This window comes from Meles meles, chromosome 9, assembly GCF_922984935.1.
Source record: "Meles meles chromosome 9, mMelMel3.1 paternal haplotype, whole genome shotgun sequence".
In the NCBI taxonomy this organism is placed as follows: domain Eukaryota; kingdom Metazoa; phylum Chordata; class Mammalia; order Carnivora; family Mustelidae; genus Meles; species Meles meles.
In genome coordinates, this window is record NC_060074.1 from 70,705,505 (window position 1) to 70,724,913 (window position 19,409).

The 19,409-nt window shown below is 35.7% G+C and overlaps 1 protein-coding gene across 1 annotated transcript in view; it reads right to left on the minus strand.

Annotated features, from left to right (window-relative positions):
• The window catches only part of OLA1 (Obg like ATPase 1), a 182,730-nt gene that overhangs the window by 64,497 nt on the left and 98,824 nt on the right, over positions 1–19,409 (minus strand). Inside the window, exon 5 of the mRNA XM_046017985.1 lies at positions 12,355–12,530. Within this exon, the coding sequence (XP_045873941.1) occupies positions 12,355–12,530 (176 nt within the window). The remainder of the gene's footprint in view (positions 1–12,354; positions 12,531–19,409) is intronic.

Below are 19,409 nucleotides of genomic sequence, written 5' to 3' on the forward strand. Positions count from 1 at the left end.
AAGTCTTACTATTTGACACAGTATACCAAACACATTATTCAACATGGCTTTACTCTCATTTTAGTTCTCTCCTCAAGGAATGTGGCGCAGTCCACGGGGTCTGCTGAGCAAACAGTCCTACCCCAAAACAGTCTCCTGGCTGGAACTGGTGAGTATTTAACCTATGAAATGATCTTAGTTGAAAAAAACTCTGCCAAAACGGGAATAAACTGAGGCAATCAGATGTTTTTTCTTGGTAATCGGATCAGGAAATACTAAGATTAAGACATCCGGAGACTTAAGCTATAAAGATACACTGAACGAACATAAGACAGAGTAAATTACATGAAGTGATAAATAGGCTAATTAGAATTAAGGAGAAATTATGAAGAAGCAGAAATAAGGAATAAAAACAACATATAAAACAGCAGATGAACTCTAGTGGCAGCCGAAAAAAAGTAGAATTCTTGTGAAACAGAAATGAAGACCATCTGAGTTACATGAATGGCATGGCACCACACAGAGAAGGTGCAGACGTCTGCATTCCTGGGTACTGCCCTGGGCTAATTTACAATTCCTTTTTTTTTTTTTTAAGATTTTATTTATTTATTTGACAGACAGAGATCACAAGCAGGCAGATTGGGAAGCAGGCTCACCACCGAGCAGAGAGCCCAATTCGGGGCTCGATCCCAGGATGCTGGGATCATGACCCGAGCCGAAGACAGAGCCTTTAACCCACTAAGCCACCCAGGTGCCCCTGATTTACAATTCTTGTACAAAAGGACTGCCTATAACACACTTCCCAATCTCAAACATTTTTGGATTTCTATTTCCCTTATTGTCTTGTATTTTAAAAATAAAACCCATTTCTTTCTTTTTAAGATTATATTTATTTATTTGACAGAGAGAGAGAGAGAGATTACAAGTAGGCAGAGAGGCAGAGAAGCAGGCTCCCTGCTGAGCAGAGAACACGCTGTGCAGATGTGCAGGATGTGCGGACTGGGATCCCAGGCCCCTGAGATCACCACCTGAGCCAAAGGCAGAGGCTCAACCCACTCAGCCACCCAGGAGTCCCCAAAACGCATTTCTTAAAATAGGCTAAGTTGAATCCATGGTCCTTATGACTAAACATTAAAAAACACAATAAAACTTCTGAGATTAAATCACTGAGAAGATTTTTGTCTTTAGTAGATTTTACCCGTACGTTCACATATTACCAAGTAAGTCAAAAAATTTTCCCGGGGCACCTGGGTGGCTCAGTGGGTTAAAGCCTCTGCCTTCAGCTCGGGTCATGATCCCAGGGTCCTAGGATGGAGCCCTATATCGGGTCTCTGCTCAGCAGGGAGCCTGCTTCTCCCCCTCTCTCAGCCTGCCTCTCTGCCTACTTGTGATCTGTGTCTGTCAATTAAATAAATAATTTAAAAAAATTTTTTTTTCCTTAAAACCTTAAAAGAAAAACAATGATTTGCTTAAAATAGTGACTATAAACGGGGAAGGTAAAATACCTTACAAAGTGTTAAGATAAACATTAAATTAATCCTTTTCAATTACATTTATATTCTTTTTTTTTAAAAAGATTTCATCCATTCACCTGACAGAGAGAGACCACAAGTAGACAGGCAGAGAGAGAGAGAGGGAAGCAGGCTCGCCGCTGAGCAGAGAGCCCGATATGGGACTCGATCCCAGGACCCTGAGATCATGACCCAAGCCGAAGGCAGCGGCTTAACCCACTGAGCCACCCAGGCACCCTACATTTATATTCTCATCCCAGTTCAAGAAAAAGGAGATACTTTGTCTCAATCCTTCCCACTGCTGTCTAAGAGCATCATTGCCAAAAATAACTCATTTGTGCTTAGAATATTTACTGTGATAATCATTTCTCCGAAACCCATAAAGTAGTCCTACCTAGCATAGTTTGACTCTCACATTGGTATTGCCACATTAAATTAAGCAACTTGTCATTCTAATTTTGAAAATTTTATAATCTCTCTCTTAGTTTTGGGGTATGTGTAGTATGCAGATTCAAATAATGAACTACAATAATTTCTAATCACATTCCTTGTTCATGCATTTATTTCCAAATGGGTTGCTATATTTAATATTTTTTAACTTTGGGATTCATTTCCATAAATTTACTTTATAAAAGCAATAAAAGTAAAAGAGAAAATTATTTAAGGAGCAAGCACTCATAACTCTCTCTCTCTCATCCACTATTATCACTTAGTATTTCCTTCTGGACTATGTTCAATGGAGATCTCTTCAAAAATGTTGTAACTACAATGTACTTGTACAATAATATTCATAACAGTATTATTCACAATAGCCAAAATGTAGAAACAATCTGAATGTCCACAGAATGTAGTATATAAATATAATATTTTTCAATCTTAAAAAGGAATGAAATTCTGATCCATGCCACAAAATGGATGAACCTTGAAAACACTATGCTAAATGAAATAAGCCAGAGACAGAAGGACAAAAATTATGATTCCACTTATACGAGGTACCTAGAATAGTCAAATTCATAGAGAAAGAAAGTAGAAGAGGTGTTGCCAGGGGCTGGGAGAGGGAGGAGGGGTTTCAGTTTGGGATGGTAAAAAAATTCTGACAATGGACAGTGGTGATAGTTGTATATAACATTGGGAATGTACTTACTGCTACTAAATTGTACACTTAAAACAGTTAAAGGTGGTAAATTTTATGTTATATACAGTTCATCATAATCAAAACATTTTTTAAAGTATAGGAAACTTCTGCTGTAGGCTGTGTCTGAAATGATGACTAAGAAAAAAGAATGGAGGGGCAGCAAAAGAGGAGAGTTCTAGTAAATGAGCTCATGCAAAACCAAAATGTTTACTAGTTCACTGTCAGGCAAATTGACAAAGTATAAGTCAAGCAAGGCTGAATCACAAAGAAATCTGGGAGCCATGAACTTTATGTTGGCAGTATCTTTATAGGAAGATGGTGAGATATTTTAATCAAGGGAATAACATAGTTAGATCTGCACTTTATATTTGTGGAAAACAAGGGCAAGAAGGGCAAAGAAGTCAGTTAAGCTGCAAAATAAATGAAGCATAATGAAGCCTAACTGAAAAAGTCATGAAAATCAGGAGGAAGAGATATAGGGAATATTCAGGAGATAAAATCAATAGGATGGTATATAACAGGAGAAAGAAGAGTCAGATATTGGTTTTCAGTTCAAACAATTCAGTTCCATTAACTGAGGTAGAGACTATGAAAACAGAGACAATGGGGAGAAAGATAAATGAATGTAGTTCAGCTTCACCATGTACTTGTCCTATCTCTTTCTTTCAGAAAATAATCTTTTAAGTCATTTAAGAATAGTTCTCAAAGGATACATAAACTCTAAAGAGGAAAAGAGTATAATTGAGTAGACAGAAGTGAGAGCATAATGTTTTACAGTATACCCTTTTGAATCTTTTGGTTTACTGAAAAATATATTTTTAACGATTTTTTAAAGTTATATAAAAATCAACTTTAAGAACTGCCATAAGAATAATGAGAAAATATCTTCTAACAGCTATATCTTTTGGAGGACATTAATTATTTAACTCAGAGACACTGACAGGAAAAAAAAGATTCAATTACCATTTCTGCTTGCCACCTTTGGTTGTCTAATTAATTAACTGTTAGTTCTATGGATATTTTTAAAGTGTGATAATTTCCAAATAATTGATCAATACAAAATAAATCATTCCGTAAAGGCTTCTATTTACATTTTTCAAATCTTGTCTTTCCAAATGAAATGTATACCCACTTAGGATAGATTTAAAAATCAACATTGGCAGCGCCTGGTGGCTCAGCAGGTTGAGCATCCGGCTCATGATTTTAGGGTCATGAGGTCAGAGCCCTGCATCAGGGGAGTCTGCCTGAGATTACCTCTGACCCTCCTCCTGTGTGTATGCACACGCGTGGACGCACACCCATGTACAAACTCTCTCTCAAATCAAGAAATAAACCTTAAAAAAAAAAACCAACCTTGATTTTTTTTTTTTAAAAGATTTTATTTATTTATTTGACAGACAGAGATCACAAGTAGGCAGAGAGGCAGGCAGAGAGAGAGGGAGCAGGGTAGAAGCAGGCTCCCCGCTGAGCAGAAAGCCCTATGCGGGACTCGATCCCAGGACCTGGGATCATGACCTGAGCCGAAGGCAGCGGCTTAACCCACTGAGCCACCCAGGTGCCCTAAAACCAACCTTGATCTTAATGCCCTACGGTTAATGCTATATGATAAAATGTCCTCCAAAAAGATAATTCGAAGTCCTGAGCTCTGGTACTCAAAATGTGACATTAACTGAGAATTAGTTAACATGAAGCCATACTGGAGTAGGGTAGGCCCTCAGCCCAATTATGACTGGTGTCCTTATAAGAAGAGGGAAATTTGTGCAGAAACACAGAGAGAGGATGGCTATCTAAAGAGAGAGGCAGAGACTGGAGCTATACAGCTACAGACCAAGGAATGCCTAGGACTATCAGAAGCTGAAAAACCAAGAAAGGATTCTCCTCAGGAGGGTTCAAAGGGCGTATAGCCCTGCCAACATCTTCATGTTGTAGAGCTTCTAGTCTCTAGACTATGAAAGAACACATTTCTATTGTTTTAATCCGGTTTGTAGGATTTGTTACAGCAGCCCTAGGAAACTAATTCACTTAGCTAGTTAGTACCAATAGGAAAAGTTTATCGCACACCTGCATTCTTTAGTGCCTCAGTTTTACCACAGATAGCAAGACCCACTATAAAAAGTGACTTTAAGTCAGACTATATCCACCTTACACTTAGGAGAGATTCTGTTTTGGCATTAAAGGTTCTAAATTCTTCCTGCTTATTTACATAAAAATACAAATGACATTCAAATCTAGAAAATGGAAATTTCATAAGAAGAGTGCCTTGAAATGTTGAATTTTTGAAAGATTATAAAAAAGTAGACACATTTGAATGAATATTAAGGAATATTCAGGTACCTAGTAAACAAAATGATCTACCTAATTTGTTAAATAACTTTCAAGTAGTTATCTCTTTTACAGCCTAGTATCTATGTAAAATTAAAGGTTACCAATCATTTTATACTTTTAGACCATTTGTTAGAGAATGTAAGAAAACATTTTTTTTTTTTTTTTTTTTTTTTTTAGAACTCCCCTACAAGAGGGGTGCCTGGGACGCTCAGTTGGTAAAGCCTCTGCCTTTGGCTCAGGTTGTGATCCTGGGGTCCTGGGATCCAGCCCTGCATTGGGCTCTCTGCTCAGCAGGGAGCCTGTGTCCCCCTCTCTCTCTCTGCCTACCTTTCTGCCTCCTTGTGAACTCTGTCTGTCAAATAAATAAATAAAATCTTAAAAAAAAAATAAGAACTCCCCTACAAGAAATAGTTAATATGATCTCATAGGTCTTAGGAAAACTAGAGATAAATCAGGAGCAAGGAAAAATATAAAGCATCACAAAGTTAAACTTGTGATCCCCCCAAATAACCAAAAATACATACAATGATTAGGACAAAAAAGTTAAAGCAAATTGGGTGAAGGAATGTACACAGAGACTGTTGGCTATCCATATCCCCTCTGCCCTCACAAGTCCAGGACATGCTAATGGCTTCTTGTTGTAAGAATCCATAACTCTGCCTAAGAGCCGTGCTCAGACCAGGCGGACATCAGGTGCCAGGGAGTTAACAATCCTAGGAGCAGCCCGTAACCAGTGACTGAGGGAAGTAAGTTGATAATCACCCCAGCCTCCTCATTATTCCAAAGAAAAACTGTAAGACACGTTCTACACTGTTTTTCAGAGGTCCCTAACAGGACTAAGCCCCAGCTGTTCAGGTTTCTACCTGCTTGTTTACATATTGAACAATATGTAACAAAATTAAGCTTGTTTTCCTTCTCTTCCTGCTCTTAATTCCTCATTCCCTGAATTGAGCCTCCTAAAACAGCTCCCAAAGAAACAAACCATCTGCACTCCAATCCTTGCCTCAGTGTCTATTTCTAAGGAAACCCACTCTAAAACAAAATTAAGTTTACATGAAAAGGCAAAGAGTCTCGTATTTGACTCAATATGGCTTTGCAACTCCAAATGGAACAGTTGTGAGAAAACTCATAAAGAGTCTCTTCTTAACCTTTGTTTATAAATTACATTATCCACATAATTTTTCAGGTGAGTGAAGATGGAATGGATCCTACAGCCTGCAACTTCTCATATATGTATCTCTTCCAGATTCACATCTTATATCATATTCCTTTTCCAAGTTCAGACAAACTTCAAAATTCTTTCTCCGGTGCAAAACTAAAATTACAGCTTGATGAATACAGATCAGAAACAGCTAAGGACAATGTATATGCATTTAACTCTTTTGGGAAGAAATAATTTCTACCCCAAAGGAAATAATTTCCTTAGACCTTTTTTCTAAATTAAAAAAAAAAAATTAACACACTGTTATTAAAAAAAAATCAAGGAACAGAGAGGTATAAAGTGTAAAGATTCAAGGTATTCATCCTAATCACCCACTTCCCTTTCTAAATAGTTACTTCTTAAAACTTTTTGAACTTTCCAGATGTTTACTATTAATATAACTGAAGGTGTTTCCATAATGTTTTACTACATTTACTACATACTACATGGTTGTGACTTTTCTTTAAGGCAAAAGTAGTTATAAAAAAATAAACCATATATATAATGTACAAATAAACCAACTACTTACAAAATTAATCTACCCTCCAACATCATTCCCTGGTTAAACTGGTTTCTATCCTCACCAACTGTCATCAACTGTTATCAGGGTACAATTGTATCTAGGAGACCTCCATTTTCTTTTCTTTATGTTTCTTTTTAAATATTTACTTATTTATTTATTTATTCATTTAGATGGTGGGGAGGGGTAGAAGCAGAGGGAGAGAAAGAATCTTAAGCAGGTTCCACCTCACAATCCTGAGATCATGACCTGAGTTGAAATCAAGAGTTGGATTCTTAACTGACTGAGCCACCCAGGTGCCCTGAGACCCCCATTTTCTTTTCGTTTGCATTTTTAATATTTTTAGTTCAATTAATTAAGAGTATGTTATTAGTTTCAAAGGTAGAGTTCAGTGATCCATCAGTTGTATATAACACCAGAGCTCATTAGATCACATGCCCTCCTTAATGCCCATCACCCAATTACCCCATCCTCTAACCCCTCTCTTCCCCTCCAGCAACCCTCAGTTTGTTTCCTGCGGTTAAGTCTTTTATGGTTCTTTTCCCTCTCTGATTTCATGCTGTTTTGTTTTTCCTTCCCTTCCTCTATGCTCTCCTGTTTTGTTTCTTAAATTCCACAAACAAGTGAAATCATACGATAATTGTCTTTCTCTGACATATTTCACTTAGCATAATACCCTCTAGTTCCACCCACATCATTGCAAATGGCAAGATTTCATTCTTTTTGATGGTTGAGGGATATTCCATTGTATATCTATATACCACATCTTCTTTATCCATTCATCTATCGACGGACATCTGGGCTTTTTCCATAGTTTGGCTATAGCTATTATATTTGGCTATTTCCATAGTTTTGGCTATTGGCTATTGCTGCTATGAACATTGGGGTACAGGTGCCCCTTCAGACCACTACATTTGTATCTTTGCCAAGACTTCCATTTTCAATAATAATGAACTAAGTGATTCAGAGTTACTTTCTCTAATGACAACTATAAAACAGGTCTAAATGGAGTAAATACCTTATAATACCAAAGACCTAATAAGATAATGAGGCAGCACCACACCAAGAAGAGGGTTGGAGGTGCTACCCACTGTACAGCAGTGAACCTCAAACTTTAGCATGCATAAGAACCACCAGGAGAGCATATTAAAACATATCCTCAGAGATTCTGATTTAGAAGATCTGTAATTTCCATTTCTAACAAGCCCCCAGGTGATGGTGATATTGCTAGTCTCGGGACTAACTGTCCTTGATCTAGACTAAAGAAAGGGACAGCAGAGGATAAGGAAATTATAGAAATGATTTGGTGAACACATATAAGGCCAGACTCTGCGTATCAACCCCTCATTCTATCTTCCCCTTCTCATCTTCACCACTCAATGGTGTTGACATCCTACTGCTGCTTTTGGCCACTATTACCTGGGGTCATCTGCCAATCCTCAGGAAAGAGCTAAGATGCCACAGCTCTTTGATATACAACAGAGGAGGCACTTTAGTAGGAGTAGGGAAAAACAGTCTTTTAAAAATATGGTGCTAGAATAACAGGTTTTCCATGTGGGGTAAAATCATCAAGTCAATGCCTGCCTTATACTACTTACAAAAAATAAATTCCAGGTAGGCTAATGACCTAAATGTGAATGGCAAAATAATACAGCTTTTAGACCATAAAAGATCATCTTGATGACCTTAAGGTAGGAAAGATTTCTTAAGACACAAAAAGCCCTATACTTAAAAATTAAGACCTGTTCATCAAAAGATACCATAAAAACAGCAGAAACAAAAGCCACAGAGTGGGAGAAAATATTTGCAATCCATTTAGTGGATTCATATCCAAATGATTCGTATCCAGAATATATATGTAACTTTAACAAAGTAATGAGAACAAGACACTGATCCAACAGAAAATGGGCAAAATTAGAACTGGCACTTTACCAAAGAGGAAATCCAAGAGTCAACAAATATAAAAAAAAAGTCTCCAATCTTAAATAGAGGACTGCAAATTAGAACCATAACCAATACCATCACACAGGAATCCAACTGCAAAAATGAAAAAAAAATCTGGCAATTACAAGTGTTGACAACAGAACAGACTCCCATACACTAAGAAACAGTGTTAGCTAGGAAAGTTAAAGGTATATATACACTCCTACTTCCAGATACCTGCCTTAAATTACCCTTATGTACACCAGGATATAAAAAAATGTTCACAGCTGCATTATTCATAATTATCAAAAATTGGGGGGGTGGATTCAAATGCCTAGTGACAGTAGAAAAGATTTTTTAATTATGATATATTCTTCCAAGAAAATATTCTACAGTAAGGAAAACAAATGAATTAAAGGTAAATGCAACATGAATGAGTACACAAAATAATGTTGAGTGAAAAATGCTCATATAAATACATACAACATGACATTATATAAAGTTTGAAATCTGGAAAAATGAATTCATACTGTTTTAGGTGGCACATACACTGGTATAAAAAGCAAGGACATTATTATTATAAATTTCAGAACGGCAGATAGCTGTGGGAAGATGAAGAATGTTAAGACCGGTAAGTAATGGGGATATATTTGGGCGCTAATAATGTTCTATCTCTTCACATGCAAGTAGGTTTTGCTAGCCTTTATTTTACAACTACTTTTTAAATACATATGAGGTCCATACATTTTTTTGGAATTTTACAAAAAGAAAAAAAAAAAAAAAAGACACGGGTGCCTGGCTGGCTGTCAACAGGGCATCGACTCTTAACCCGGGGTCATGAGTTCAAGCCCCATGTTGGCCTAGAGCTTACCTTAAAACAAGCAAACAAAAAAAGATTTATTGGTCCTGTAGTCAGACTGATCTGGTTGAAAAACTTGGTCTACAATTTACTAAGCATGAAATCCAAAGCAATTCATAAAACCTCTTAAAATTTAGGCTTCCTCAGTTTAACATGGAGATAATATATATACCTGCATGTTGTGAGGTTTAAATAAGATAATGTATATAAAACGTGTCCAACAGTGCATGGCTCAATAAATAAGAAAAATAAGATGTCCCTGCACTACAGGATTCAGTACTATAAAAGATCTTAATTCTCTTCAAATTGAGTCACTTATTTTTGAGTCTTATTTTTGTTAACAACTAAAAAAAAAAAAAGAAAAAGTTCTAACAGCCATGTATTTTACTATATTTACCAGCACTGGGTTTGCTACAAGAATCTGTAGCATACATTCTCAGTAAGGGTGATACTACTTATACAGGGGTAAAAGATTGATTCTTATGGGTGAAAAATACTTATTTATTAAAATGGCTTGTGGCCCTCCAAAGCTCAACCCTACCCAACAAATCCTTACTCATTCGTATTTAATTTTATCTTATTAGTGAGAAATTAAATTAATTAATTTAAATTTTAATTAATTTTTTCCTTAGGGACAGTGATAATGAAAAAAACGTTAAGAAACATTGATCTATAAATCATTCTGAAGCAGCAGAATCTAATACGAGGGAAGTAAACGATGGAAATGATCAAAATTTGGGGAAACGAAAACATTAGCTTATAAAGCTTTCCCTCTAACCAGAGTCGCTAATCAGGGAAAGAAAAAAATGAACGGGGAGAAGGTGTTCAGATTTTTCTGTAAACACAAGTCCAAGCGATGCTTTCAAATCATGTACAGAAATTATAGGAATGTGTTTAGAAACAAGAAGAAAATATTGTTATAAGGAACTAAAAATAGGACTCAATATTCTAGTTTTCTTTGAGAGGAAAAGCCAGGAAATGGTAGCCCAAGAATTTAAGAACCTGACGTCCCTTTCTCCCATTTTAGTAATAAGCAACACTGATAACTTTATTTTTAAGATAGTAATGCTTCTGAAAGACATAAGGATGTCAGTAAGTTTCGATAAATTAAGAGGTGACTGCTTATGAATTTATTCTGATCAGTAACCATGCTGTTTGGGACAGATGAATTGCTTTCAATCCCAACATCTTTCTCACAGTCTTTTTTCCTTTTGAAAAGGAGTATCTTTCATACCCATATTTTAATCCCCTTCTCTACCCTAAATCTTATTCAATCCCCTCAGACATATCTCTCTCCTTCCTCTGTTCTACATGAATAGGAAATAACTGTAATAGCCATGATGTTGAGAGAAGCAAGATAACTTGGGCTTGTTCCAGACTACCAGGGAAATCAGTGCCCCAACACAGGCCTCCCTGTTCCAAGACCAGGCACCATCAAACATAATTTACTGAGAGTGTGCTCAAGTTTTAGAGGCTAATTCTATAATTGATTTCTTCCTTAAGAGTACAGAATCCCTGGGGCGCTAGATGGCTCAGTCAGTTAGGCGTCAGGCTCTTGGTTTCATCTCAGGTCATGATCTTGGGGTTGTGACAGCAAGCTCCTCGTTGGGTTTGGCACTGAGCTCAGAGTCTGCTTTACATTCTCTCCCTCTCCCTGTGCCTCTCCCCTGGCTCTCTCTAGCTCCCAAATAAGTAAATAAAATCTTCAAAAAAAAAAGAGTGCTGGACTTGTTAATCAACTGAGTATTCCAAACTTATTACAAATAAATAAAAAAGAGAAGATAAAGTGTCTAGAAATAAGAAAATTAAAAATGAACACATCTATTAAAAATACATGAAAAATTAAAAAGATGGAAAATTCTTCCCATGACAGGAAAACATAAAAAGCAAGTACAGTTTAGGGAAGATATTAGTAAGTGAGACTATATATATATATATATATATATATATATATATATATATTTAAAGATTTTATTTATTTATTTGACAGACAGAGATCACAAGTAGGCAGAGAAGCAGGCAGAGAGAGAGAGGAGGAAGCAGGCTCCCTGCTGAGCAGAGAGCCCAATGCAGGGCTGGATCCCAGGACCCTGGGATCATGACCTGAGTTGAAGGCAGAGGCTTAACCCACTGAGCCACCCAGGCTCAAATACTATTATTTGAGCCCCAATATATAATTTTTTTAAGGATTTGAAGTAATCTCTACACCCAACATGGGGCTCAAATCCACAACCCAAGATCAAGAATCATACTCTCCACCCACCAAGCCAGCCAGGTGCCCCAAGAAAATACATAATTAAGGCCATTGCTTTTTTAAATGTAGAAGACCATTTGATCATACTTAAACTAAAAGCCTCCAAACTGATTATGAAAATTTATTATATATTACTAATAATTACTCACTACAATATGATAAAAAAATACATTTGAATATTAAAGACAATGACATGTGTTTTTACTCCATAAAGATTGAAACTGTCTTTCTAATAGTACATTCAGTCAACCTCTATGGAAGACCAATTCCTTTTATAAATCACTTATTCAAATCCACAAAACTCATATATTCAGTTATTGCTCGAAATACATGTTTTTCATCATAAAACTACACTACTCTAACATTAGAACTTGAGACTATACATAGAAACAAACCATATGAAGACCTAATATTACTGGTAATATTTTTAAAACCCCAAGGCATATGCCTTGCTAAGAACACCTTAAGTCGCCTATTATAATGACTCTTTGTTGCCAAAAGAAAATGAAGTTTCTCCATGATTTTTTTAACAGAAAATATCCTTGGACTCTAAAATTCCATAACAATAATAGGTATTTTATTTTATTAGATGCATTATTTTTTTAAAATGAATTCAAGTATCAAAAAAGCTACAAATTTTTACTTACATATTCAGGTTTTAATTTCTTATCTCCTCCTCTCACAGCCACTTTTTCTAGTTTATCTATAATGGGCCCAATCATTTCCTCATCTTTAAGCTGAAGTTCTTCGTGTATTATTTCTATATCTCGAATAGGATCTACACTTCCTTCAACATGCGTGATATCATCATCTTCAAAAGCACCTAAAATGAATTAAAGAGAAGCAGTCCAATAAACAATACAGAAGGCATTAAAGATTCCTAGAAGGTTAACAATTTATTCATACCAAATAACAATTTATATATACCATAGCACATGGTATATATATTTTTTGTCCTATTTAGTAATATTTAGGGCATTAGCAACCAGTAATTCAAGAGCCTCAACATTTCAAAAACTGATTGAAATAAATAAAATTATGATCCTTATAGATAGACAATTATGCTCCAGAACTACTGCTATTTTCAGGTTTGGTACATTAAAAGATACTGAATTCCAGGCATGAGAGCCTGAAGTTCTAAACCGCACTATTAGGGTTTCCAAGGGAAACTGGATTTGGGGTGGGGGGGGTGAAATCATCTGGCAGACCTCTTCCCTGCTTCAATCTACTTTATCACTGTGGTTCTGACGGTGATTAGATAATGAACCACTCAGACACACAATTTACACAGCAGCTAATTTCATCGGCCTGATTTGAGGGTATGGTTTTTAGGGGGCTATCAAAGAAGCAGATGAAGGTGCATTTGTCATTTATGAGTGACAACCATTCACACTATCTGAACAAAATGGTGCTGGCCCTTATTAGAAACACATGCTATTATCACATATTTAAAGTGCAGTTGAAGCCATAATTTCAAATTGCCAACTGGAAACATAAGGGTAAAACAACCAGATATTACTGAAGCATGTGTACTGACTTTATGCCCTTTTGAAGACATAATGTGGCAACATAATTCAACTGGGATTTACTCAAATTACCAGATAAATAACAGTATCACAAAAATGAACAAATACTGAGAAATATTATAAACAGAAAGCAGTGACATATCCACGAAATAAAAAACACATTTATAAACAAATTAATTTAATTTAAATTACCAACTAGATTATGTCCCCAAAATGCAATGTTTTCAAACATAAAGCATTGATTATTTTAGATAAAGATATCACAGGAATCATGAGAGACAGTTTGAGTTTAACAAGAGAAAAAACAGTGACCATAGCTCATTCTTCCATACCAAAGACCAAGATATTCTCATTACAGGTTACAAGGAATTTTTAAATATAATTTTCTAGAATTAAAAATAATTAAGTTGTTTGTATCTCAATGTACAACTATTCAGTAATATAAATTTTAAAACATAATTATATTGTTGCAATTAAAATATAAGTACTTAAAAGTATTCTTGGCATTAAACTGATGGTATATTAAATAGTGCCATACAAATTATATGAACAAAATTAGCAAGAAATGAGGATGTATGTTATATCCTAATAGTAAATACACTAGACAGTGATTTAAGTACTTTTTTTGAACATTTGGAAAGTATGAAAAAAAGTCTTCCTGGAACCATAATAATATTTATCATGTTTTGAGGCATCATACATAAATGACACAGTAAAATAGGAAAATAAAAATGAAAGCTTCATGCCAGGGCAACAAAGACAGTATTACGGTCAGTTCAGTTATAAAAATAACTACACTTTTTATGACACTCCAAATGAAAAATATCCTATATAGTCATCTTTATGTAAGAACCAATGAGTTAACTATAGTGATGTCCTCAACAACAGTAAATCTATCAGCAGGTTTTAAATGACAATTTCTTAACTGCAACCCTCAATTTTAACCAAGTAGATAACAGAGAGAAACTTAGCAACTGCAATTCTTCTGGAAGCAAAGAAAATAAAGCTTTCTGATTATCTGAATTAATCCAAACAGAAAAGGAGAATAAAGGGAAATACCACTTGTCTATCTTACAACCTTTAAATTATCTTCTATGTTGCACTTTGCTTGGAGTCTGTCAAGGATTTGGCTAGGAAAGAAGTTATGACTGTATTGTCACTAATCCATTCCCCTACTATAAGAAAAACTCAAAACACAGACCTTATACACTCTGGATTGCATTGTTGTTCCTATGCCTGAAAGTTATTGTTGTTATTATTATTATTAGTAGTAGTATATTCATTTGTATGTGAGGTGGTAACATACTACGAGAAGAATTTAAAATTTTTTTGATAATAAATATTGCCAAAAACTAAGATAAAAATAAGTGAAGGAAACATTAAAGTTACCCTTTAAAACTGAATAGCCTTGTGATGAAATGAGGCCTAATACAGCTATAAAATATAAACTACAGAAATTTGGTAGCCCTATGGGCAACTTCCCATTTCTTAGGAAGTTTCTAAAAAGTTAGAGATTACTTCCCAAAGATACACTCCTAGGTCAACAGACTTCACTGTATACTTACATTAGAGCATTCTTCCACATTTTACCTGCTTTAGTACACGATTTAGTGGTTAAAAGTAAGGGTTCTGAAGTCAGCCAGGCTTACAGGTTATAAATCTTAGACAAATAATTGAACCTCTAAGGATCTTATTTTCATATCTTTAAAATGAACACATTTCTACCTCTTAGAGAATGGGTATGATTAAATCAGATAACATACTCAAAGTGCTTAGCAAAAAGCCCAACACAGGGGCTCTTGGGTGGCTCAGTCCGTAAGTGGCTGCCTTGGCTCAGGTCATGATCCCAGGGTTCTGGGAGTGCACAGAGCCCTGCCCTCCATCCCCATCAAGCTCCCTACTCAGCAGGAAGCCTGCTTCTCCCTCTCCCACTCCCCTGCTTGTCTTCCCTCTCTCACTGTGTCTGTCAAATAAATAAGTAAAATCTTCACAAAAGAAAGAAAGCAAGCCCCACACATAAAATCTTTCATTAATTGGGGCATATAGTATTTTTTCAAATGATGTAGTAGTTAGTAATTTAGAAGAAATTTCATAGTGACATACTCAAACATTAGCTTTGAGTATATTTCATGTCATTCAATTCATCTTGGAATAGGTTAAAATAAGTTTTGTGAATTTACAGAGATCTCCCCCCCACTAATTCCTCTTAGTTCACCAGAACATTTTTACCCTAGTCCATGGCCAAAATTATTTATTTCAAATTCACTTTAACTAAAACAATGATCCTCTAAGGGGGAAACACTGTACTGGTAAAGAAGAGAACTTTACTCGTCTTAAAGACTATACTATATCATACTGAATTGTTTCACAAGAAAGTTATTTCCATCTCAATTCTCTTCAGTCCTTCTCAATATGTCAAAGAGAAAATCTCAGTTTGAAGCTGTTGGTCTTTACTACCTAACATTTATAAAATCATCTTTTCGAGCAATCCTCAGTCTCAGAGCTTCGAAGGGCTAAAAAATTTAATGGATACATAGTTTTCATTGTATTTATTTTTATTATCTTAAATTTCAGCAAGTGATACTAATTTTCCACTTATATTACTGACAAAGTTTCCTCTTTAATTTAGTAAAAATATGTGAGATCATACTTTTTTTATGAAAGCAAGAAATTTCTGAAAATACTAACTATGGTCATTTTGGTGACAAGACTTTATCTCATGTTTTAAAACTTCTTTGTTATTTTTCTGTGTAAGATCAGCTAATGGGACACAGCATGTATGTGCAGTAGGGGAGTGGACATGCCGCTGTGCAGTACTTTGAACTACGACAGTAAGGGAGGCCTCTCTAAGATGACACTGGAGCTGAGACCAGAAAGGCCAGAAGGAGGCAGTAATGTGAAGAGTTGCAGGAAAAATGCTCTAAGAAGGAATTTTAAAAATCCCTAAAATGGGAACAAGCTTCAAGTGTTTCAGAAACACAAATAAGGTCAGTGTGGGTGACCCACAACAGAGGATCATAAACAGAGGTTAAGTTGGAGAAGTAAAGCAGTTCACATACTTTCATAAGTCATGGGAGTTTGGATTTTATTCTAGCTGTGATGGGAAGACACTAATTGGAGAGTTTTAACTAAGTAAAGAGGAGGCAGGGTAATAAGATATGGTTTCTGTTAAGAGGCCATTTTGGCTACTTGAAAAAGAAGAGACTTCAAGGGAGGGGACAAGAATGATGGCAGACTCAGTTAGGAGGTAGCAGTTGTAGAACATATGAGAGATGACCAAATGAATGGTAACTTGAAATAAAATAGAGAAAACGAGAAACATTTGGACAAGAAATATATTTTAGAGATGGACCATATGTAGGATGAAAGGTCATGACTGCAGATATAAAACTGGAAGTTATCAGATATGCTTAAAATTATGGGTCTGGATGATGTCATATGAAGAGGGCACTCCAACACTTGATGTTTGATGAGAAAGAGAATTTGACAAAAGAGACTAAGGAGTGACAAAGTAAGATCTATCATTCAAGAAGATGGCCCACTTAGAAATCACAGCCACTTTCAAAGTTTCACATTCCAAGTAACCTGGTATAAAGACTGAAAAGAACACTGACCAACCACAAGTTGGTAAACCAACAGATAGGAATCATCGGCACCATACATGTCAAGAACAAAATCTGTAACATCAAGTCACATATAAGGCTTCAGGATTCTCCAGGGCACTCTATGCCAAAGACAGAAGAGCAACGTCTTTAGAGTTCTAAGGAAAGAGACTGGGACTCAAGAATTTTATATCTATCCAGCCTGTTTTTCAGGGTAGAGTTTCACAGGAATAGAGATTAACGGCAAACAGACTCTGCACTAATATCCTCTAACATATAAGATTGAACAATTACAAGAATTAAGTTAACAAAATAGAACATATGTATTATAAACTAGTTAAGAATAACACAAAAATTCAGAGACAAGGAAAAGGAGGTAAAAACTTAAGTGTGTTAATTTCCTCTCTTTTCCAATATGGGATCAATAGATGGATAAAGATGAAACACGTAATTAAAAAAGTTTCTCCACTCTTTTAGTGTTCTCATGATCTTCTTTCTTAACTCTAATGGGATCATGTAAGAGAACATATTCTTGTGAAAATTTACCCAAAGTTCAGTCATTTCTTCTGTATTACTTTGGCCCTTTTTCTTTCTTTCAAACCCTGTCTTTCTTTCAAACCCAATAAAATAAAATGTAGTATTCTATTTCCTTTTCTTTTTTTTTTTTTTAATTTATTTGAAAGAGGGAGTGAGAGCACAAGCAAGGAGGAGGCACAGGAGAAGCAGACTCCCCACTAAGCAAGGAGCCCGACTTGGGGCTTGATTCCAGGACCCTTGGATCATGACCTGGGCTGAAGGCAGCTGCTTAACCAACTGAGCCATACAGACAGCCCCATAGTATTCTATTTGAAATAGAACATTTAATTCTATTTAAAATAGGTCACTAATGATCACATTTATATAAAATTGTTTCTCAGTAACACTGACCAAATGTTAACAAAATAATTCCTGGGTAGTGAGCTATTGAGCAATTTTAAAATCTTCTTTAACATTTCCGTCTTGCTTTAAAGTTTTTTAATGATCATGCATTGTTTGCACAAGTCTTTTTTTAAAGACCTTTTTAGTTTTTTTAAAAGATTTTATTTATTCATTAGAGAGAGAGAGCATACAAGCAGGGGTAGAGCACAGAGGGAGAAGGAGAAGCAGACTCCCTACTGAGAGCCTGATGTGGGACTCGATCACAGGACCCGAGATCACGATCTGAATCAAAGGCAGAAGCTTAACCAACTGAGCCACCCAGGTGCCCCTAAGTCCCCCATTTAAAGAAAGCTTGCTAGTATATCTAAATATATGCTAAGTCTTTTGAGAATTAAAAACAAAAATCAAAAAGTAGGACCTTGGTTTCAATGACTGGACAATGTACTTGGACATATAATCTAATAAAAAGAATAATACTAACAAGGACTTTAAGTATAGATTTAATTTATAATTAATCATCAAGGCCTAAAGGAAAAGAATAGTATAGGTAAAGAAGATGAAGAAAGGCATGACAAATAACAGGGAAAAGCATCAGAGGAAAAAAAATAAAGACTGAAATGAACACAGCTTACTGGAAAGCTGACTATAGTGAGAAACTGTATTTAAGAGTAGTAGAAGATAAAAGTTTATTACATCAGGTGGGTGTGAAGGATAGGGAAGTCCAAGTAGGACTATAAGTTTGAATCTCAACTGATAGTCAACAGGGAGCCAACACTGGTTTTTGGGGTAGTGACAAATGGAAAGCAATATTTAGAAAGGCTAACCACAAGTAGGGAACCAGCTAAAAGAGAATTGCTGTACTCCAACTATACTGCCAAAGTGCACTAGGATACTGATGGGAGATATGAGGCAGGCAGAATGAATGGTGAGACTTAGCCAAAGAAAAAAATGTCAACTAGATAAAAGCTATGAGAGAGAAAGAGAGAGAGATTATGACAAGGTTTCAAGCCAAGAGATCTTTATTTGCATTTAAGGTAACATCAACACATGTAAGAGTCAAAACCCAAATCAAGCATGAAACCAAAAGGTGTTATATAACTGAAGTACAGACACTAAGAAAAATAAATAAAAATATGCAGTACAAACTCTAGAAAAAAAATTATTAAATCATAGCACCAAAACATCCTGTATGCCACATTACTTCACATTCTTTCCAGTTTCTCCTATGTGGTAAAAAAATCAATGTTTTGGGGGCACCTGGGTGGCTCAGTGGGTTAAAGCCTCTGCCTTCGACTCAGGTCATGATCCCAGAGTCCTGGGATTCAGCCCCACATGGGACTCTCTGCTCAGCAGGGAGCCTTCTTCCCTTCCTCTCTCTCTGCCTGCCTCTCTGCCTACTTATAATCTCTGTCTGTCAAATAAATAAATAAAATCTTTTTTAAAAAAGTTTTGAACATCTGTATTCTAATCCAGAGTCCTACCCCAAATCACTAAAAGGTTAGGGGCCACATTCCTAAACCAGTAGAAGAAATATTATTAAATACAATACTAGAAATCAAGACAAGGATATCCTGTTTTAAAAAAATGTTTAAATTTCTAATCCATTCTTCAAAGTCCTACCTTGTGTCAGAACTGTGATTCCCAACTTTCTTATAA